This window comes from Cyrtonyx montezumae, unplaced genomic scaffold (genome assembly GCF_038088225.1).
Source record: "Cyrtonyx montezumae isolate F1298 unplaced genomic scaffold, pur_monq_1.0 scaffold_6, whole genome shotgun sequence".
In the NCBI taxonomy this organism is placed as follows: domain Eukaryota; kingdom Metazoa; phylum Chordata; class Aves; order Galliformes; family Odontophoridae; genus Cyrtonyx; species Cyrtonyx montezumae.
In genome coordinates, this window is record NW_027072067.1 from 917,623 (window position 1) to 940,630 (window position 23,008).

The following is a 23,008-nucleotide window of genomic DNA, read 5'->3' on the forward strand; positions in this document are numbered from 1 at the left end:
GCATTGCATTGCATAGCATTGCACTGCACAGCTCAACACTACACCACAGCACTGTGTTGCACTGCACGACACTACGCTGCAGCACACCCAGCAGCGCATGGCACTCGCGCTAAAACGCGCTCCGCGGCGCAGCACAAGCGTAGCCCAGAGACAACAAGCACGCATGCGTGCCGCTCAAGCCACACCTCCTGCCGCTTATCCCCGCCCCTTTCCGCTGACGGATGTGTGGTCCGGCCAATCCCACCGCCCCCCAGCGCCAAGCCGATAAAAGGACAGCGGGCGCGGCCGGCGGCGCCCTAAGGGGGCAGAGCCAAGATGGCGGCGGCAGCCCGGGGCAGGCGGCGGGCCGGGGCGGGCGGCGGCCGGAGCGGAGCGGCAGCGTGAGGGCGGCTGCGCGTTTGTCCCGCGTCATGGAGACGGCGGGGGCCGAGGACGGCGAGGAGCCCTTGCGGAGCGCCCGGGTCCTGGGTTCCGAGCTCGTGGAGACATACACGGTACGGGCCGCGGCCGTCGTTCCGGGCTGTTTCCTGAGGAAATCCCGGGGTCTGGGGTGTTGCGTTCCGCGGTGCTTCGGGAGGAAGGCAGAGGAGGAAGGCGGTCAGCAGTGCTTTCTGTGGGAAGGAACTCGGGCTATGTTGTCTCGCTTCTTTTTCTCGAGGGGCCGCGCCGTGGCGGAGCTGGCGGCAGTGTTTTTCCGGAAGCCCTTCGTGATGCTCAGCGTAATGGCACCCGTGTCATCTCCAGCGCACCGCGCTCTGTTCACGTACGGCAGTGTGCGCTCCATCCGGCTTGTAGGGGCTGGTGGACCGCGCCCGTCGGGTGTAGGCCGTGGGCCCGGCTGTCATCCTGCTCAAACGGAAGGGAGGGCGGCCTGGCAGGGGCAGGGCAGCGCTTGTGAATGGTTGCTTCTCGTTCCAGGTGATGAGTTGTCCAGGTTACTGCTCTAAACAGGTTCCTAAAGAAAGCTTAGAGCAATTTATGTGTTTAATACGAATGTACAGAGCTGTAGTACCCATAAAGCGTAACTGCTGTCTGAATTGCCACCCCCAGAACAAGATGTTTTGGATGCCTTTTGGGAGGTTGAGGAGATGTGAGCAGTCAGCGGTTGGAAGCTTGAAATACAGTCTTGGAAATAGCTTCAGCTCTTTCTGGCAACAAGAGGTAGATTCACGCTTGTCAGTATGTGATTCACCCCCAAACAGAGCTGTTGTCTCCGTTCCATGGTGAGATGTGCAGTGTGCTAGCTGGAAGCTTCATGCTGGGCATGCACTATGAGTCAGAGCTGTTAATGTTGGTCCTGAGGATCCTTGCTAGTATTTTACAATAGCCGTGCAAGAGAAATACTAGAGGATTTGAGGAAATGCTGAAGTGTTACCTGCCCCTTGCTCTGCTGGAGATTACAGGCAGAGGAAGGGAAATGCTAGCTGCTTTGCTGCTTCAGTGCACAAACTAGTATCAGGGTACCTCGGGCAATGCCATCAGCATGCTGAATGGAGCTGTAGTTCAGCCACATGGCTTTGCAGGTAGTGTTCAGCAAATCAGCTGCTGGTTGGGGCTAGCAGCTATGTTAACAGAAGTCTTTTGAAGGTTTTTAAGTATTTTTAAGGGTTTTTTTTAATTTTTTTTAATGATTGGAGTTCTGGAAATGTGCTATTTTAGTGTTGCTTTGCTTGAGTGCGTTAAAAGTAGCCCATCAGAGTGAAAGTTTTGCAAGTAATTGATCCTGGTTTTTTATTCTTGTGCTGCAGGTTTGAGGGAGTTAAGCCATTGAAACAAACAAGCCATGCCTGTTTGTAAAGCCATGGAGAGCTGTAGCAGGACGGCAGTCCTGCAGCAGTTTGTGTGAGAAGGCTCAAGTAATTAGATGTAGGAGAATCTTTAAATGAAGACAGAAATTACAAAATGATTCACAGAGAAAAATGGTTTGCAAAAATTGACATCTGTTTGGTTTTAAAATCGAGTTGTGTGGCAATATACAGTGACTCGTTATGGAGCAGAAATAAAAATATCTAAGGGTGTAAGAGTCAGTCACATCTGTTAAAGATTAGAAAGGAAATAGTGATAGCAAAATGCATCATTAGTCATAAAAGATAGAAGCAGTTGTCTTTCCATCTTTGTCTTTGAAAGAATCTTTTATTTTGGCACTGATACTTCCCATTGTACTCTGTATTTCAGAGTTTATAATCTCAGTAGAAGGGGCTTTGTTTTAATGGCATTTGGATGATGGTTTAGGTGTTAAATCCTGTAAAATATATAGGGAAGGCACACAGTTCTTTGTAATGTTGAAATTATTTTTCAAATGTGGTTCTTGTTGGAACAGTTAGGTAGGAAGGCAAGGTATGGATTAATCCAGCAGAGAAGATAAGCACTTATTGTTTCTGTTGGTTAGAAGAGTGTGAGCACCTTCACCAAGCATTTCCCCTGTGTATGCTGGTTGGACTAGGTGGTGACTGAAGACTGGCAGATTGCTAGAAGTCCTCAAGGCTGCTAGCACTTCATTTGTTTCCTTCTGTACATTTGTTTGGCCTAAAATTGCTTTCCTGCCTTTCTTGTCTTGTGCAGCTGTTTTTAATATAAGCTTTGATATTTAAGGAAGGGGCTGTGGCTTCCTCAGATGGGTGTAAATGAACTGCATGAGGAGGCAGGAAGGAGCAGATGCATCATTGCTCTGCAATTTCTGAGCTGCTGGCTGCAGTTGTACCTGTGCCCTAGGCTTGGGCTAGGTAGCTCTGTCAGGTACTTATTTTTCTCTCAGTGGTACCAAAGTTTGTGAAGTTGGAAGGAGGCTACTGCAAAAAGGCAGGTTCTCCATACAAAGCAGGATGAACAGGGTTTTGTTAAACTGTGCAGGGGGTAGGCAAAAAGGAGTCTGAGATCACTGATGTTTGTTAACAGTTGTTTTAGAAGCTGTATGTCTTAGTTTTTTTAAACATTTCACTTTTAAGGATTTAGGAAGATAAAAGGCATGCTGTAAGGGAGTGAGTACTTAACTCTGAAGACCTTGATGTAATGGGTAAGAAAATAAGAAATATAGCACTAAATATGGTAAACCTTTGCCTAAAACATGTAGAAAGGCTCACAAGGCACGTAAGAGCTTAGTGATGACGCTGGGAGGTATTATGTATTTAGCTGAATAGTAATGCAGTTTGTCTTAAATGCAGGTGGAGATTTCACATGGTAAGCTGTCATGCCTGGGAGGAGGTGCAGCATGGTGTTTCATCTCCCCACGTGTGCCTGCTGGAAGGTGGCTTGGTGGCTAGGCAGGCATTCATGAATCTTGAACTGTTGGCTTATTAGTCCACTCAGTTAAATGAAAATGTAATTACGTATCTGGCTTTTTTAAAAGCCCAAGTTGTTTGTTTTTTTTGCTCTAGAATGAATTTGAAGAAGTTCCTGGAGCACATAAAAGTTGCATTGGTGTTCTTCAAAGTAATTACAGTCTGAAGATGAATGCACAGTCTGTTTGGGGTTGTATCTGTATGGCTGTCTGCAGCAGTGTTCTACGTGGGGAGTGCTGTGAGGAGTTGGTGAATCTGAAATATCTGCCTTAACAGATGTTTTCCTGATTAGACTGTCCATGTGTCTCAGTGCTCTGTTTCTGGAAGTGCTCAGGGCTTGTCATTTTGGTAAAAGCTTTCATGGAACCTTGGTCATATGTTTGCTTTGCATTGTATGCAGAGAGGAGGTGCATAGCTTTGTAGTCCAATGAGCTTGCAGCTGTAATTTACTGGGTTTTCAATATCTCATCTAAGGTTTTATTTGTTGCATATTCAGTCTGCATTGCATTTAGCTATACTGCTTTATGTGCCACAGTTTAGCACACAGCTTTTAAAAATAACTAGTATTCTCATTATGGCTTCTGTGCATAGTGCTGCTATGGTTCTGAATTTAATCTGTTGATTTATTTGAGTCCCCCCTTGCTTTTTCCTCAGGCATATGAGGTACTGCTGTTGCTCAGGTTATTCCTGTTTTGGTTTGTCATCAGCAAACTAAATAATCTTGAGTAGCAGTTTCTCAATGCAGCCAGCCTGGTAATCATATGCAGGCCATAATTGAGACTGTAACTTGCAGGCATTCATCTGTGTTTGCAGCACTCACACAAACACTGACGTGTCCTTTGCTGTATGCACGAGTCAGACATCTTGATTTGCTGCTCTGTAGGACTTGTTTTGGTCAGCAAGCGAGTGTGTCAGATGTGTCTCATACCAATTACATTTTTTGAAGCATCTTCACTTCTAAAATGCAGGAGGCATTCTGTTTAATGTGTGGCATACCTGGTCTGGGGTGAGAGTGAGTGCTGAATGTCTGCCTTTTATGTAACAAATTGAAAATTCACTCTGTTTTTCATTTCTTCATGTGGAATTACCAGCTAAGTGTGCTTCATTCTCATAGTAGCAGTAAATCATGTCTATGTTATCTGTGATAGGCAACAAGTTATCATCTGTATTATATCTTAATCAAATCTTGAAAGCACTTGTTTTCCAAGGAGTTGGACTGGTTAAGATTGATGTGTTGTTCCTATGCAGATATAGAACTAATTTTACTGATGGTCTGTTTTCTACTTTGTGTTTTCTATATTTGAAGTATCTTTGGGATTGCCTTATGTTTGTCCAAAGGTGGAGTGTGAACTTCCTGTAGGATCTGTACTGCTCAACTGGGAAAGTCACCTGCAATGAAAATCCTGTGTTCTGCTTTTGTTACATATGACGTTTAAAATAGCTTTGTCTAAATAAGCATTGGTTTGGATTAGAGAATTTTAATAAATATTTGGGTGCAATTGTAGTGATCAGGAAGCTGCATTATGTGTTTTACTCTAAAAGGAATTAAATAGTTAAAACCCAGTCCACTAGAAGATTCACGAAGATTTCTCTTAAGTCCAGTACCAGATCCCTGCCTAACTGTGAAGTGGCAACGGGATGTTTTCCAGCCTCTTGTGCCTGCTTTGTGACTTGATAGATTGAAAAGGGGAGGCTGCTAACTCAGGCTTGTTATGGGTAGCTATGAATTCTGACTTGGCTTGCAGAAACATTAAGAAGTGGTTTAGAAATCTTATTTGCTTTAACTTTTGGATTGCAAGAATAACTTGGCTTTAGAAGAAGCAGCAGTTTTTGTTTGTGGAGCAACCTTGTGCATGGCATTAGGTGTTGTACCTCAGCAAAGTCACCTTACAGTTTAGATTAGCTTTCAAGTTAACAACAAGATGAGATTGATCTTAGATTCTGTGTGCTTTATATGTAGCCTTATAGCATACCTGTCAGCATTTCTTTAAAATAAATGCTTTTCAAGTTTGTCACACTCCAATATAAAGGAGGGAGACGAGGTTCTTAGATTATGTGTTCAGCGGCCACTGAGCTGCAGCTTATCTCTCTCGTTCCCCAGGACATGCCCATCTGCTTGTTCCTTAGACAGAGGATTTCACAACCCTTGCCCAGGACTAGCTTGGACATGTTTGGACATGTTCATCAGCAAACTTTGAGGCAATGGTATAAAATACTAGTCTCTCACAAAGTTGCCTACATTCTTTGTTTCAGGTGTACATCATTCAGGTCAGTGTTGGCAGTCATCAGTGGACAGTCAAACATCGCTACAGTGATTTCCATGACCTACATGAAAAGGTAAGGATATTAAAACTGTGGCCTTAATCTCTTACAAAAGTAGTCTTTTGTATAAGGCATCTTTTCTTCCCTCGGGAATAGTTGGAATACACACTAGATACTGCTGCACTAAATCATTTTTGATTGAGCGGTGTTAATGTTACACTCTGCTTTTGAACTGCAAGAGATGGGCCTGAGTAACTATGGGCTCAGGCAGAAAATTGTATCAATGTTCAGTTGCATCTTTCATGGAAGTTAAGATGTTACCAGACATAAGAAGTATTAAGTCTGGTCTTTGTCTTTCAGCTTGTTTCAGAAAAGAAAATAGATAAAAACCTGTTACCTCCAAAGAAGATTATTGGAAAAAATTCCAAAAGCCTGGTGGAGAAGAGGCAAAAGGAATTAGAAGTCTATCTACAAACTCTTCTAGTCAAGTTCCCTGTTACTGCTCCAAAAGTTCTGTCACACTTCTTACACTTTCATTTTTATGTAAGTTTTGCATTTAGCATATAAAATGTGATCCTGATTGACTGTCCTTAGTTCTCAGACTTAAGATTTCATGCGGTCTTTTCAAAATAACTGAAACTCTTTTTCAGCCTTTTGCATAATAACATTAAGTTGTTGGGGTTTGTTTGTTTGTTTTTAAACCAACCTCTTTGTGGTAGGTATAGTCCCTGCCCACACTACCTTGCCAGCATAATAAGATCAGAAAATCCCTAGTAGAATAGTTGGAAGCAGTGAATAAATCTGCAGCTGAATTGGTTGCTACGCTGAAGTCAACAGTGCTGGCTCTGGGAAGGAAAAATGTAATTGATCCACTTCCACCCCCACTCAGCTGTTAATGGGCGTAGCTGTGGTTTCCACTGAAACTGTTTCCAGTAGAGCAAATAGAAAAAAAAGCCCTTCTCTACCAGATGCAGATCCATCCAACTGACACAGTGTTACAGGAAGAAAGAGAGAAGACATGGTTTGCTTTCATGTTCATATTGCAAATTGTTCATTTGTCTCTTGTGCATCATTAAGCTTTTTTGTAGTACTGCTTCATGTTGCAAGGGAGAGGGTGGACTTTTTACTGAGACAGGAAAATGCACTGGAGAGAACTTAGTGGAAAGAAAGAGCAGTAATTGCATTGGTGCAGGATGTGCTAAGATTGCCCTTTGTAGTTCCTTCTGAAGGCTTCAGTGTTGACTCACAAATGGTCCACTGGGTGTGTTGATTAAGCCTTAGCAACAAAAGTAAAAATTATTGAAGTTCTGTGAACTGTGAACATAAGCTGGTTAGAGTTTAGTCTTAAACTCATGTAAAACTGTGGGGTTAGTCCATAGCATTACTATTACCTTGCAGAGTTGCTTGAGAAGCACTGGATTGTATAATGATTGAGTCCTCTAACAGAATTAGATGTTTTAAATTTATTAAAAATGCACATGATGACATAGGGGCAGTTCTGTTCAGGTGGAACAAACTCCCTGATGACTGAAAAGTCGCTTTTTCTTTCTCTCTGACTGTTCTTTCCTAAATGATACTCTGTTGTTTCATTAATATTTCAGAGCAGCAGCTTCAACAGTTTCTGTTATGCAGGCTGAACTTCTTCCTATTCTTTGCCCTGTTTTTCAGCTAATGTTTTCTTGCTGTAGTGCTCATGATTTTATAAGACTTTCCTAAAGATCTGGTATTATTTCTGTATGAAAGCTTCTCTGTTGCCATATTTTAGAAGCAAAGGTGTTGCTTACTCTGCATTTTATAGGTTTAAGGGAATGGAGATTGAAGTATAAACTCCAACTCAATTTTTGATTGGCCCTTACAAATAGTTACAGAAAAAAGTTAGCTATTGAGCAGTAAAGCTAAATATTTACCACAGCAATTCTGCTGGATAATAATCTTCCTGTAGAACTTTGATCTTTTAAAATATCTCTATCAGATGACCCTCATGTGTTCTTGAGGCAGTAAAATCCCTGCACTTGTGCTGTTAGTTTGGGTAGAAAGGCTGCTCTTGTTCCTCCTCTTGTAGTGTTGCCAGTAGGAGTTGTTTAATTTTACTTCCCTGGCTAGTAGAACTATACGGAGTGGAAATAGGTGGTTTATCTTAAATATATTAAGAAATCTTTGAGCTGTATGTATTGTGGGGTGATGTCAGATACAACTTGGCAAGGAAACGCAGTTGCATGTGATAGCAACGTAGTACATCACCTTGGCATTGAATAGAATATCTGGAGATATGGGGATGCTGATTTTGTTGCTGTCTTACATTTTGACATCTTAAGAGATTTGGTTTAACTTGCAGATACGTGCTTTTGCATGAGAGTGTCCAGAAAATACTATCCAGGGGCACCTGCAAACAGTGGGGCTTCTGTGGGGTTGAAGCATATAAGTAGTTGGAGCTAAGACAAAAGTTTTTTATAAGTTTGACAGAGGAACGGAGTAGCATTATTTTGTGTGCTAGTCATCCAATTAATAATCTTGTTTTAATTATAAGCATATACAGATATCTTCTGTATGTCTCAGGTGATGAAGTAGATAATGTGACAAGGCTAGATGAGCATATTTGGCTGCTTCAAAGAAGTGGAAGTTGTATTTTGTTTGGAATGCAGCTCCTTTTAGCTTCTTGTTCCCAATACAACAATGTGGAGGCTTTGTCCTCTGTGAGTGGGCTGTCAGTTATTTTAAGAATGTGCTTTTCTAAAATGCTTGCCTCATGAAATGAACTAAGTTGTTTTCAGATACCCTGTGCATTTATTCTCTCATTGTAAATGGAGGGATTTGTCAGTGAAGTAAACACATCAGATACTCATATGATGGTCCATACTGTCTATGATGTAGATATTATCTGCAGCTGTGTTAAAATGAGGTGTATGTGTCTAGGGAAATTTTCACTATCACGAATGGTTTTGTTTTATGCCCTGTGTGCCGTTGACAGTGGGCTTGTACAGTGCATGTGTTATTTATGGAGAGAAATATGTTCAGGTAGGAAATAAGTGCACTGATCTTCGTGCACCTTCAAATGTAGAAGGAAGAAATTCTTGCATTGGGAATTCAGCGTTTTGCTTTCCTACTGGAACTGTCAGTGTCTGGAATGGAAGCTGAGCACCTAGGTTGGTCCAGAAAGAAGGGAAGAAGATGGAGAATGTGAAAATGGTCTCTTGCTTTCTTCAGTGAGCTTAATAGAGTGTTGAAGTTCACAAGGTGAATTATTTTATCTCTTCCATGTAGGCTTGTTAATGATTTTCTTTTTGTCTTACTGGCACTAAAAATCTTAAAATTCTTGTGTTGTTTTGTGGTTTTTGTTTGTTTGGAGAATGTTTTTACTTAGCTTCTTCATAGCTGATCTCTCTTTCAAGCTGTGGTGTGATGACTAGTAATAGCTGCTGTACCTGTTGTACTTTTAAATGATCAGATTCTGCATGTATTAAATTTAGTGCAGTATATTCCATCTTGGAAATAAAAGTTGTATGAAATAAATGATTTGGGGTCATTTCTATAAAGGATTTTCAAGTTACAAAAGAAATCAGTAAAGACATTGTCGCAGTTCTGTTGTATTTTTTTAATTTGTGCACTGTAGCAAAAAGGGAAAGCAGCAACGGTGTACATTGAAAAAATGCAATTAGAAGTATATAAATAACATTCACAATGATTATTCTTTGCAGGAAATCAATGGGATCACTGCTGCTTTAGCTGAAGAGCTCTTTCACAAAGGTAAGTAACCTGGAAGAATCTGTGAATGAAGTGACAGTATTCCTCTATCTGCATGCAAACACCTGTGGTATTTAATTTCCAGACAAGTAGAGATCTGAGTTTTTGATACAGAGGAGTTAAAGGATAATCTGTGGTACTGGCAATAGAAGTCTTCATTAGCCTTTTCATCTTGGTGCTCTGTGTAGGGAAATTTGGTTCATATCAGTGAGTTCTGAGACAGAGTATATTAAATGCACTTCACATATCTAAATATTATTGTTCCAAAATTCAGGAAGCAGGAGAGCTGCTAGTTAAATAAGTTACTGATGCTGGAAAATGAGATGCAGTTTCTATACCTGTGATAGCTCTAACAGTTCAGTTAACAGAGGAGATTTGCAGTGATTAAACCATGCTTGTTTTGTCTTGAAGGATGTACTAGATGCTAGTGGATGTTCCAGATAGCTGAGGTAATAGGTGAAGCATGTTTCAGAGTGCTGTTCCAGATTGTTCTGGCTCGAAATTAACTTCAGATACAGTGATTTCAGAGGGTCCACTCAGCAAATTTTGGAACATTAAGGCAATTGCTGAAGAAATCTGTACTGTCTTTGTAGCCTGTGAAGTCTCATTGCTGTATATGGATGTATTCTTCCTTCTAAGTGCAGATGAGCTCTTTGGCTTGCTCCCACTGAAGCTGAAGGGAATTGTGTTTCTTAGCATTTCTGAGAACTCTGCTTCCCATGAGAGCTGGTGCTCTTTTGCCTATGAGTTGATCTGATGTCCCTAAAGAGAAGAGCAGAGGAATTCATTCCGGGTGTGTGCATTCTACCGTGCTCCATGTTAACTCTTCAAGTGCCTCTGGAGAGGATGATGCTTTCTACTTTTTAATTTTAGTTCTGTAGTAAAACAAGATTTTACTAATATCAGATGATGCATTTCTGTTCAGGGACCTTACGTTGGTTTTAGTGATGAGAGCTCTCCTGTCAAAGAAATTGTTTGTTGTACTGAGCATTAGGGCAAAATTGCAAAAGTGCAAGAATTATTGTTTGAATAAACAAACACTGCCTCTTCTGAACGGGTTGAAGCTTTTGGGAAAGCTTGATATCTCTTAGACTATGTGAACTTTGTCTGATTGCACTCCTGTGAAGGAGTGAATTACTTGCCATTAGTTACACTAGGAGCTTCAGGTTTGTGTGACAGGTGGCTCTTTGTACAGCTATATTATTCTGGTTTTAAAAATCTCTAATTAAACTGTTCTAGCACTTGTTCAAAGTAACAAAAAAAAAAGTTGTTTTGATATGTCAGTCTTGAGATTTAAAAGCATGGCACAGATATTCCCTGTCTAACTTATGTTTTCTGTGTACTATTTATTCTTTGTAATCACTGAAGTAGTGCAGTTTACTGTACAATGTGTTTATTGTCATACTCTTGTTTTCAGGAGAGCAGTTACTAATGGCTGGAGAAGTCTTTACCATTAGACCACTGCAGTTATATGCTGTCACTCAACAGTTGCTACAGGGGAAGCCTACGTGTGCTAACGGGGATGCCAAAACTGACCTAGGTCATATTCTAGATTTCACTTGTAGGCTCAAGTATTTAAAGGTGAGCTTTTTTTTTTTTTTTTTTTGAGTGCACAAATACTGAAGAGATTGTTCCTACCAGACTTTGACATGATTCTTAACAAACTTCTGGAGCTTAGTTTGAATGTACAAGAGCTTTTATTGATAGTAAGCCCCAACAATCATTTAGAAGTTCATGTTAAGTATGCTTGTTCTGCCAACTCTAAATATATATGTAGGTCTCTAACAAAGATGCTGATTTGCTGTGTGGTGTGGTCTTTTCAGCAGCTCTCTCTTTAGAGCCATGTTCACAGAATGTGGGTGCTGGTAGGACTGTGTGGATAAGTATTACTTTCTCAGCCCTGTATTCTTTGCTGACACTTGTCAGTCAGTGTATCTGTAGGAATACACTTGTGCATATATACGTACAAATGAATATTAATTCTGTCCTTTTTCTCATCTTTATTTCTGACTACTTGGAAGAAAAAAAAACAAAAAACCCATAAGCCCTCACTTTTATAGTTGAAATTAACCTAAAACTTTAGCTAAAATACCATGTCAATAAATGTAAGATAGCCTCAGAACAGATAGGTGTTTTTACTACTTGATAAGTGCTGTAGAAATTATTTCCCTTAGTAAAAAGCAGAGGAAGCTTCACTGGAAATCTAACAAGCTGCAATAGCAAAACCACACTTTTACAGCTTTTCTGTTGCTCTTCAGTTGCCTTTGCCGTTCTGTGGGTGTACAGAATCCTCAGAAGTGAGGAGTCACTGGCTGGAGAATAGCATTGGTAGAAAGAATAACCATTGTCAGAATTTCTGACCCTTCTGAATGTTTGAGAGTCCTGTCAGAGCTTGTATGATTCCAGTAGGCACATGGAAATTTTTAGATGCAGTTTATTAGTTGTGCATCAGTGTTTTCTCCAAACCTGTGTTGTCGATGCTCTGAACTTTTCCCTGTGTACTGGAATGGAATTCTGTCTTAAGAGAACCAGATTCTTCAGAGAAGTTCTTTTCAGAGAATGTGGCTCTGCTGTGTTCAGCATGTAACCTTGGTTGCCTTTGCCATTGGTGTGTTTTTTCTCATGCTCAGTTTGCTACAAAATACAAACACAAGGTGGCATGTTGGCTGTCTTTCCAAGCTATTGCGCTTGTGATATTTGCCTGAATAAGACATTCTAAAATGTGGATAAATTGTATTATGTGCCCTAAAACTCTGTTTGTAAAATGTTAATAACCAGGTCTCTGGAACCGGAGGACCTTTTGGAACCAGTAACATACAAGAACATCTCTTGCCGTTTGATCTATCAATTTTTAAATCACTTCATCAAATAGAGGTATGACTGAGGTACTGCTTACTTACACATGCTCTGAATCCTAGCTCTGCTGCATAATTCTTAATATTGCTAACTGTGTCCTTAGACTTGGTGCTAGAAATTGAGTACAGTCTTCAGATGGAACCTTTCTTTTCTTTTTTTAATGAGTCTTGGAAATAAGGTTGTCAAATTAAGACTACCTTGTACTGTGTGTATTCAGAAAGAATGAGATTTTCAGTATATACCTAAATAGAGTGGCTTAATGAAAAGTCTTCATTGTCTTGAGTATCTTACAGCTGTATTATATGATCTCTTATTACACAGTGCTTTTTATTTGTAAACAGCCAAATATATGTGAAAATATACTGACATTCAATTTATAAAAGTATTTTTTAGGATATAGCGCTTCTTGCTTGATAATTTTCAGCGTTTTCTATGTGTGCTTTTACTGCAAATGACGAGGTTTAAGTAGTTGTTCACTGAATATTTTCTGAAATATTTTACCTTGTTATGGCATCTTGTTTGTGCTGGTATTTCTGGTCTAATTATCTCCTGGTTGTTATCAGAAGGAGGTTTTAATGGAGTGCCATATCTACTTCCCAAATGGGTAACAGAGTGGAGAATTTGATACTGAAGCCTCTGTCTGCTTCTTGCATGTCTCATTTTCTTGTTCTAGTATTTATTAATTTGTACAGTTTAAATTTTTCTTCTAAAATAGATAAATCATTGTGGAGGAAAGCTTATCAAAGGTCTGACTTCTTCGAAACACACTCTAGCCACAATGAGTGTTCAATTTTCAGCAACATCAATGAAGGTAAGAGCAGGTTCCTCTCTCTGGTACTTGCTTAAAGCAGATGCCAAAATAGTGTACTGTGGAAGCATCCATTTGGAATCCATGTACTTTGCTGTGTTGTTTGCCCAGATTTGTTTTTACAACCATGAAATTTGAAAGAATTTGCTAATCTTTCTGTATCTCAACTTCTTTTAGCATTTGGGAAAGTGGTGTTTACATGTGTCCCTTCAGAGGAACATTTATGATGTTTTTATTGGAATGTATTTTTCTACATATATAGAGCTGAATGCTTCTCTTTTTCTTTTCTCTGAGCTTTGATTTGGTGAAGGATATATATTTAGCATAACTTTCCATCCTTATGTTGTGCTTTCATACTCTCCAATTTGATAGGCCAATAATGTTGGCATTCCTATAGCTGTAAAACTGACCCAGCCAGCTAACTTGTTAAGCTTTAGCCTAGATGGTTATGATGTTTAAAAGCATTCCTTGCAGAAGTCTTCAGACTATTTTCAAAGTGGGTAGTTCTCATTGAAAACAACAGTTTTACTGTGATCATCTTAAATAGGAAATCCTAGTGCCTGAGGCCTCAGAGTTTGATCAGTGGGAGCCAGAGGGTGCATCAGCAAGCTGTCCAGTGACTGCAGTTATTCCAACTTGGAGAAATTTAACAACTTTGGATATGAGTCACAATAACATCTCTCAAATTGATGATTCAGTGGTAAGAAATATTTCATTTTTGAAAAAGTAATTTGCTCTATAAGTAATTGTTTCATGAATACTGACTTCTTGAAGCATGTTCATGTTTTGTTTTACAACTCCTCTTAGGCTGAAATTCAGTGTCTTTAAGGCTGAAACTTCCTATTTTTAAACTTGTGGCTTGCTTGATATCATAACAGTATATCAAGAGCATGGAAACTGGATTAAGTATTTTTGTCAGTCCCTTAGTCTTATGTTTGATAAATCAGCTCTTAAGGAGAAAAAAAATAACCTTGGCTTTCATCACAAGAGCATGTGTCAAAAATGAACATAGGCTGTTTTTTTTTTAACTTTTACTACTCCTGTGAAGAAGGAAATAATTACTTCTGTAACTCAGCTAGAGATGCAATGCAGTTTTCTTGTTTAGAATGTTTTGTGATATTGTTTTTTGTAAGATTCATTTTCAGTTGTTTTGCTGCACTATGTCCTAACTATTGCTTTTTTTTTTTTTTGAAGCAAATGCTGAAGGATTGTGCTCAGAATGGTAGTTTACCTTTTCTTTATCATCAGCTTGTAGTGAAACAAATCTGGCCTCATTTACGAACTAAAGTTTTTCATTATAGGCATTTTTCTCTCATTTTCTAGAAGTTAATTCCAAAGATTGAATTCCTGGATTTGAGTCATAATGGAGTGTCACTAGTAGAAAACTTACAGGTAAATTACCCTTTTGAAGGTCAGTTTTTCTCTTCAGACTGCTTAGAGAACAGAAATATTTTCTTCGGAGTTCTGTTGCTCATTTTTTTATGGAAAATTATTTAAACTCAAGTTGCTTTTCACTTGTAACATCCAAATATAAAATTTCTTACTTGCATTGTATACTTTAATTCCTTTTCCAATGTTGACATCTTTGCAGCTATTTCTCTATGTCAGTATTTAGCAGTTGAAGGGATTTCCTTTTGACAAGCTTAAACCTATGTCCAGCGTGAAAAATTCTTTTGGACAAGAAATGACCAAGCTGTAAGTGTTCTTGGTATTGTCAAATTTTAATGTATTGTGTGTGATGGATTTTCTTTGTTTTTGTAGCATCTTTATAACCTTGTTCATCTGGACTTATCCTTCAACAAGCTCACATCGCTGGAAGGTGTTCACACGAAACTAGGAAACATCAAAACTCTGAATTTAGCAGGAAATCAGCTGGAAAATCTGTATGGTCTTAACAAGCTTTACTCATTGGTCAACTTGGATCTCAGCAGTAACAAAATAGAACAGGTAACTGTTGATTTTCTGTACCAAACTGAATTGTGCTTTGGAACAAACAGGACCTTTTAGTGGGAGAAACTGCAAATAAATCCAACTGTAATTACTGTAATTATTTTTTTGCCTTCTATCATGTGTTCTAACTTGGGCAAAAAATGCTCACTGGGTATGCTGATTTTCATTCATCTGATTTGTGTTTATTCATAAACTTCCAGATTGATGAAGTGAAAAATATAGGAGGCCTCCCATGCTTAGAAAAGGTGGTCTTATCCAGCAATCCATTGAGCATCATCCCTGATTACCGGACCAAAGTACTTGCTCAGTTTGGGGACAGGGCCTCTGAGGTAAGCCACAGTGTACTACTTTTCCTTTGAAACTGGTACCTTAAAAAAGCTTTTTTAAAGCATGGAAGTAAAGCAGTGTGAACGTTACCTCAGCTGAATAAAGAAATTGAGGTGTTGGAGCAGGTCCAGAGGAAGACCATGAAGATCATCAGATGGCTGGAGCACCTCTCCTGCTAAGAAAAGCTAGGGGTGTTCAGCCTGGAGAAGAGGAGAAGGCCTATTGCAGCCTTCCAGTGCTAATAAGGAGCTTATAAAGAGGGGGGGGGTGGAGCTTGACTTTCTGTATGATCTGTTAGTGAATAGGACAGGGAAGAATGGTTTTAAAATAAAAGGGAGGAGACTTAGGTAAGATGTTGAGGAAATTCTTTACTTAGAGGGCAGTGAGGCTCTGGCACTGCTGCCCAGAGCTGCGGGCCTACCATCCCTGGAGGTGTTCAAGGCCGTGCTGGATGGGGCTCTGGGCAGCCTGAGCTGATGGGTGGCAATCAGCCCATGGCAGGGGGTTTGGAACTAGGTGATCATGGAATCATTAAGGTTGGAAAAGACCCCTGGGATTATCAAGTCCAGTTATCAGCCCATCGGCACCGTGCCTGTTAAACCATGTCTATAATTGCCACATCTCATTAAAGTCCCCTCCAACCCAAGCCATTCTGTCATTCTCAGAGTCTAACATCTGGTGGATTTTTAGTGTGAATTGGAAAAGGTCTTCAGAGGACAAAAGAATACTGGTACTATCCTACCATATTCCTGTATCTGAATGAAATTTTACTGTCTTCATTGGATTAAAAAACATAAGTTAATTTTGAAACGGTATCAGCTTGGAGCAAGGTCAAGTGTGAATTTTTTTTTTTTTTTGCATCTAATGTTTATTGAAGAAGCACATAATTTGCATTAAGCTGAGATAATTTTTTATTATTAAAATAAATTGTAAAGCTGCTTTGATTTTCAGTGTTTTAGTTACTTTTTACATTTTTTTCAGGTTTGTTTGGATAACGCTGTTACCACAGAAAAGGAACTAGACACTGTCGAAGTTCTAAAAGCTATACAAAAGTCAAAGGAAGTGAAGTACAAACTGAGCAACTCTGATAAAAAGGTAAGTTTGAGCGGTGCTGAGTGAAGCAAGTAAAATGTGCTGTTTATGACATTTATTGTTTTAAACTTACTAATACAAATAAGGTCTGAGGGGAATTCATTCAATTTTTCTGCAACTTTTGAGTTATTACTTTCTTTGCTTGTGCTTTAATGTGGTTATGAACTTGTAATGTTACCTCTTAGTTTTCAACTGCAATTAATTGTGTGACCTTCCTTTTTGTGTTGATCTGTGAGAGAGGAAGTTGGAAGAAAAAATAGGATAACTTAATCATGTTCACAGTGAATGTGCAGTTGACCATTAAGTTGATTTTACATTTAGACAAGTAGGGTTACTGCAGAGATGTAATTTTACTGCTTCTACTGATGGGTACTAAGATGATATTCTCAAACATACTGTTCTTGTGGATGTTTAGAGGTGGGAAAGTATCAAGAACCTGAATCCTCTTTACATTCTCACACATTTGTGTGCTATGTAGCTAGTCAATCTTGTTTTGGTATTAAAATTAACTGACATGTTCTGTCCCTGCAGTAGAATTCATGTTTTTATTCCTTTATGGTTTATAAATCTCACTGATAATTTTTGTCAGAAAATACAATGATGAAAATTACTTTTCAAAGTAATTTCGAAGTGGTATTCTGCTATGAACATGAATAACAAACTTCAGTGGATGTGACAGAAGGTCACAAAAAAGCTGACGCTGGCTTGCTTTTACTAAAATTGAATAAGCTTGCCTAGATGTAGTTTAGGTTCTAGTGTGTCCTGTATGGTTTTTTTGGTCTTTTCTTTAATCACTACATTTCTTTATTAGATCAGTGAGGACTTCAGGCTTACTGCTGCCAGTTCCAAATCAAAGTGTTCTTCTCTTAATGTTCGTCCTTCCTCTCCCTCTCTGCCTCATCCTGTCAGCTCCAGCCAAGGTAATCATGTATGTATCGTGCTGCTGGGCTGAGCCTCTTGGTTCTGCTTTTTTAAGCTGCATTGATATACATGAAAATTATATGTATGGATATAGGGCTTAAAACAAAAATGAAATGGCTTGGTAGTGTTGGCTTAGAAGTTGGAAGTTGCATGTGAATCAGCAAAGTTGACCTGTTCACTGCAGTGCTGATTATCTGTGCTGGAAGATTGGGTTCAGGACTTCTTACTGTTTCATCCTAGAGAAATCAGTGGAGGACTATAGATCTCTTCTGCAGTTTAGGTATGTCCAAGATTCTTAATGGAAAACTGACATGTATAGACATGATCTGAAATTGCTTATCTTAGCTGTGCTTGGTCTGCAAAAATGTGTGTTAAGGAGCATTTTTTTTTCCTTCCCCAAAGAGCTGCATTTCATCAGTCAACTTGCGGGAAGACAGAAAAAGGAAAATGGAGGGAAAGGGCTGTTGTGGGATCAGTGGTTCAGGCTGAGCCTGTGATCTCAGCACTTCTGTAGTGCTTCACGACTTGCTCACTTTACCTGAAAATTACTTTTGCTGGCTCTTTTGAGAAGGAGTTCCTTTTGCATTAGGAACTTAAAAGAATGGCATTTTGTCTTTTGCAGAAGCCTGTGGCTTTCTGAGAAGATTTTGGGGGGCTTTTACAGTGCAGTACAAAATGAATAGTGGGAGAAAACTTATTCTGAAGAGATGGGAGTATATTCACAGTAAATGTCTTAATGGAAGTTTATTTTTTCCAAAAAAACTGATGACTTGGTGAATATGAGAGAAACATGCCTGAAAAGCTTGGACTGGGGAGAGGTGTAGAGGAAATCAGTTGCTGTGCTTTCTTCAGTCAGTAGAGTTTTCTTACTTCACTCTAAAAACACATTTCTATTTATTTATTTATTTTTACAACATTATCTTAAGGACAAATAACTTCAAACAGATGCAGGTTTAGTTGCTACTTACTTTGCCTTTGTAACTATTCTTGGTAATTTTTCATTTGCCAATAAAAGGCTGACAGTTCTTCCAAAATGCTGTAGGAAGTACTTATTAAGTAAGGATAACTTGAAGTTGTGCAGTTGAGCTAGATCTTTGAAGGTCCTTTCCAACTGAACTATTCAGTGCTTGCTTTGGTGTATTAAGTGTTCAAGTTACAAGATTGAAACAGTTTGCCCATGTAATGACCTGCTATATTATACAGGGTAAACATGTGCAAGCAACAACTGTAACTGTTTCAGAATAATTTTTCAACTGTCCTTTTCTATGACAGGAAATGTTTAAGAGCAAATAATTGTACAGAGGGGAAAAAAGCATCTTCCTTTCCTGAATACTTACGGAGTTTTATAGAAAATAATGTGCAAGATTTAAGGTGTGATTGTTTTTGTTTTTTTTTTTTTTTTTAAACTACAATCTTCTTCATGAGGCTTCTTTAGTCTATCTTAGGGAAGGCTGCTGTAAGTGTCAGGAAAATAAATGAGGGCCAGGCCAGGTTACTTTTCAACAATACAAATTTATTATTTTCTATGTATTTAGCTATCAAGGGTTGCTTTTAAAACAGTGACTTTGAGACATCTGTTTAAAAATTCTGAAATATGCTAAGCAATTAGTTTAACTGTTAGACCTTAAATCATGAATGATAGAATTCCATTTCCTGATAAACTGTTTCTATGAATTGCTTTCTCTGCAGTTTTTCTAGACACCATCTGTTTCCGTAAAATACTATTCAGATTAAATGTCACTGGCAAATGGCTTATGGAAAAAATGAAATACTTATAGGAAATAGAAAACAGAAAAGTAATGTTCTGTTTTTCCTGTCAATTTGAATTTTCTCCTTGCTAACACAGTGTTTTGTTCAAGCAAAAATATATCATCTGTACTTCCTCTATGAGAAACGTTTGATATAATCTGATAAACCTTGCCATCAATCCAGTAAGACACATGCAGGAGTTCTTATGCTCAGGCTAGAAACACAAATCCACTCTAATTCTGCTGGTCTTACTTGGTCATTTATGGTTTTGATCTGTTTGACCCAGTGGTAATACTGAAAATTAATTTTCCATATTGCTTCAGTGCAGTGCTTCAAGTATCACAGGCAAAAATGTCAAATGTTCCTTTATATCCACTAATGATAAGCTTTACTGATACTCAACTTTGAACCCCTCAACAAGGTTCTGAGTGGTGTAATAATTGTCTTTAATGCCCTTGGAGTGTGGTTAACTTTCTGAAGGATTGATACAGATATTTGTTCACATGAAGCCTTCTGAAAATTCAGAGAATGCTAAAAAGTTGCCTAGAAGTGCTTTGCTGCAGTTTTTGACAGCAGAGCAATTGCTTGTGAAAACTGTGGGCTGCTTCTGACAGAACTATTTCTGTTAAGACTTAGTAATGTTAACCTGATCATAGAATCAGCTTCACTTGGCTTGGAAGGGGCCTCAAGGATCATCAAGTTCCAACTCATTGCCACAGGCAGGATTGCCATCTGCTAGATCAGATACTAGACTGGGTTGCTCAGGGCCCTATCCATCCTGGCCTTAAACACCTCCAGGAACAGAGCAGACTGTTCCAGCACCTTGCCATTCTCTCAGTAAAAACTTCCCTCTGACATCTAATCTAAGTCTCTCTTCCTTTTGTTTGAAACCATTTTCCCTTGTCCTGTCACTGTCTACCCATGTTCAATGTTGATTTTCCTCGTGTTTCTAAATTCCCTTTAAATGTTGGAAGGCTGCATTGAGGTCTTTTCCTTTTCCATGCCAAACAAACCCAGCTCCCTTAGCCTGTGTTTATAGGAGCAGTGCTCCAGCCCTCTGAGCATCCTTGTGGTCCTCCTCTGGACCCTCTCCAGTAGCTCCACATGTTTTCTGTGTTGGGAGCACCAGACTTACTGTACTCCCAGTACACACAGTACTCCCGCTGAGGCCACATGAGTGCAGAGCAGAGGGGAACAATCACCTTCCTCACCCTGCTAATTGATATTTGTGCAACTTTTATTCCACTTATTTGACAGATAATGTTGGACATAAATTTTTGTTTTATTGCAGTAGTTTTAAGAGCAATTTGTATCTGTTCTAGAAATAGTTTGTGAAGAAACAGTCCTAGCGAGCAGTTCATTGCAGTTCAATACATCGACTCCTACAGACCATACAGTTCCCCAGAGATGCTCTGAAAAAACAGATTCCAGATGTAAAAATCAGGTAATTGCTGTTGTGGTATTTTAAGTCCTTTTGCAAGCTTTTCAGATATTAAACATCTTTTATCAAAATAATCTGTAGCACAGCTATCTTGATTCCCTTTCAGGGAAATGAGGCAGGGCAAGACTCTGGAGGAACGTCTTCCTTTGCCACCACTGTTGTCTTTATCAAAGTTCCTTTATCATTTGCCTTGCTTTGTAGTAATTCAGTAGCTTTTAATTTGTAGTGTGCTGAAATAATACCTATCAGCCACAGTTTGTATCTGTTCTAAAATCAGCAGCAGAGTCTATTCTTTACTACCTTAATTGAATATCCAACTTAAATTAGTGAAGGTAGTGTTTTAGGATCCTCACAGCAGAGCACTGTGCCCGTGAGTATGGCAATCAGAACTTCACAGTGAGTTTGCTAGTTTTAAAAAGCTGAAGCTAACATTAGCTTTGCTTTTCATGCCTGTTGCAGTCTGGCAGCAGCCATAAGTGGTTCCTGATGCTTTCTTCCTCTTCTTAGGCACCTGTCTCTCTATTGGAATATGAAAGTGGTGGTAATACATGGTAAGCTATATAAGTTCTGGTTTCAATCTTTACTAGTTTTTTGGTAACAACAATAGATACTGCATTTTTAAAATATGGCCTTTACGGCAAAATTATTTTTCAGGCACCTGTTTTTTGAACTAGAAGTGATTTCATTTGTATAGGGTTCTTAGCCTTTGAGCTCTGAAATGCATTTGGGAATTTCAAAAATAGCAATAGCTGTATTGTAAACTTGAGGGATATACTTCCTGGGGGTGGGAAATTAAGAATGAATAAACATTTTAGTCAAATTCTCTCTGTGAAATTACACATTACCAGCCTTTAAGACCAGGGGCTGTATGCTTTACAAGGATGTTCTAAAATATGCACTGACTTAAGTAACAGGAGTAAACCTCAGTAACAGGGGTAAACCTCTGACAAGCAGGACCGTCAAGTGTAGATAGTTATAACTGGTTTTAAGCTCATGTTTGTACTTACTGTGCTGTGTTGTCTCTTTTAAAGTTTGGATTGTTCAGAGGAAGAATGCTTTACAGTGCCTGACCCCTCGAACACCATCATCTTGCCTTTTAATTGCATGTCATACACTGCCACGAACCAGGATTTTACCCAGCATCTTTCTGCCTTGATAGCACAGACTGTGCAGAGATCACCCCCCTCCTTTACAGAGAATAAAGGAAGCCTCCCAGCTGATTCTAGAGCCACAGACAAAGAAGATGGATATTTTGAAATGGGACTTCATGAAGGAGATCAGACTTCTGAGTTCAACACTTCACAGATTCAGTCAGCTGACAGTGCAGCAGTGAAGAACATTGACATAGTCAAAATCCTCTGGAGTTTTTCTATTCATGTTTATAAAGAAGTCAGGCAGTTTGCTTCCTGTTTAGTTTTGGCAGATGATCTTCTAGCTGTGTTTGAGATTCCTCCCCAGGAATTGAGAGGAAGCTGCCAGTATATCCCTTCTGCTTTGAAATTAGTACTGTGTTTTCCATATGCTGACCTAACAGAGATTGGTTTCCTCATGCCAGAAATCTGTTTAATGCTGAAGCTGAAAAACAGTGATAACTGCTTGTTTACTGTTTCAGACTCCCAGAATCTTCAAGACTTCTACTCCTGTTTGCATGCATGTCATTCCCAACGCTGCACATCAGTGTTACCAAGCTCCACAATGTACTGTGGAAGTGCAAACCTCCAAGAGTTTCTCTGTCAGCTTAGGAAATTAAATTGCATTTTATCAGAGGATGAGGAGATAAAAGGTTGTTTTCCAGCATACCTTGTTTATAGGAATAAAACCAGTGTTCAGAAAAGTTTGTATCAACCAGAGTCAGCTGACAGTAACACAGAAAGGTCAAAACATGATTTGTGTTCCGCACTTCATTCTTCAACATGTAAATCATCTGGGCAGATTCCCTGTATGTTGTATCCCTGCTGGCTGTTTCTAACGCCCCAGCATTTGTACATAGTAGAGGTGGATTTCAGTGTACTGACAACTAAATGGACAGGGGCAGAAGACTTGAGAAGTATTCTGAAGCTGAATAGTATTCCATTAGCATCAGTTGTGCTGCATCCAGCTCATGGGTCCATCCAGCAGAAGGGCTCATTTTTGGATGGGCACGTTCTAGAGTTACTTGTTGGATACAGATTCGTTACAGCAGTGTTTGTTCTACCTCATGAAAAATTCCACTTCTTAAGAGTCTACAGCCTTTTAAGGACACTTCTAAAGAGTGTTAAGACTATTATTATTTTCAAAGCTTCAAATAAATCAGATGCTGCAAGAAATCACATCTTGGAGTCAAACAGACATAGTCAGTCAGCAAGGTAACACTTCCTGTGAATGGTTTGTTGCACAGTGTCGAAGTTAATGTGGCCTAGCCACTGTTTGCAGTTATTGTAATTGGTTTTGGCCTGCTGTATTGATAAAGTACGTTTTCATTCTTCTTGTCTTTACTGTGTGTGAATGGTTATTCTGGACTGTACCTGTACAGGTACAGTTTCTTTACTGTTTTATGATTGCAGCTTAAAATGTATTTTCTTATGGAAGGAGATTTCTTATTTC

General features: G+C 39.3%; 1 protein-coding gene across 8 annotated transcripts in view; it reads left to right on the forward strand.

Moving 5' to 3' along the window:
• The first annotated feature begins 315 nt into the window (after window positions 1-315).
• The window catches only part of NISCH (nischarin), a 28,179-nt gene continuing 5,486 nt past the window's right edge, over window positions 316-23,008 (forward strand). Inside the window, exons 1-17 of one of the 8 annotated variants that reach the window (XM_065749614.1) lie at window positions 316-494; window positions 5,532-5,615; window positions 5,901-6,083; window positions 9,236-9,284; window positions 10,699-10,862; window positions 12,060-12,155; window positions 12,853-12,948; window positions 13,493-13,645; window positions 14,269-14,337; window positions 14,707-14,892; window positions 15,096-15,224; window positions 16,204-16,317; window positions 17,126-17,234; window positions 20,307-20,428; window positions 20,933-20,976; window positions 21,457-21,814; window positions 22,038-22,266. In XM_065749614.1, the coding sequence (XP_065605686.1) occupies window positions 411-494; window positions 5,532-5,615; window positions 5,901-6,083; window positions 9,236-9,284; window positions 10,699-10,862; window positions 12,060-12,155; window positions 12,853-12,948; window positions 13,493-13,645; window positions 14,269-14,337; window positions 14,707-14,892; window positions 15,096-15,224; window positions 16,204-16,317; window positions 17,126-17,234; window positions 20,307-20,428; window positions 20,933-20,976; window positions 21,457-21,814; window positions 22,038-22,175 (2,178 nt within the window). In that variant the 5' untranslated portion in view covers window positions 316-410 and the 3' untranslated portion in view covers window positions 22,176-22,266. Of the gene's footprint in view, window positions 495-5,531; window positions 5,616-5,900; window positions 6,084-9,235; window positions 9,285-10,698; window positions 10,863-12,059; window positions 12,156-12,852; window positions 12,949-13,492; window positions 13,646-14,268; window positions 14,338-14,706; window positions 14,893-15,095; window positions 15,225-16,203; window positions 16,318-17,125; window positions 17,243-20,306; window positions 20,429-20,932; window positions 20,977-21,456; window positions 22,771-23,008 lie in introns of those variants that run through there. The other 7 variants (XM_065749613.1, XM_065749616.1, XM_065749611.1 and 4 more) reach the window with 7 other exon arrangements.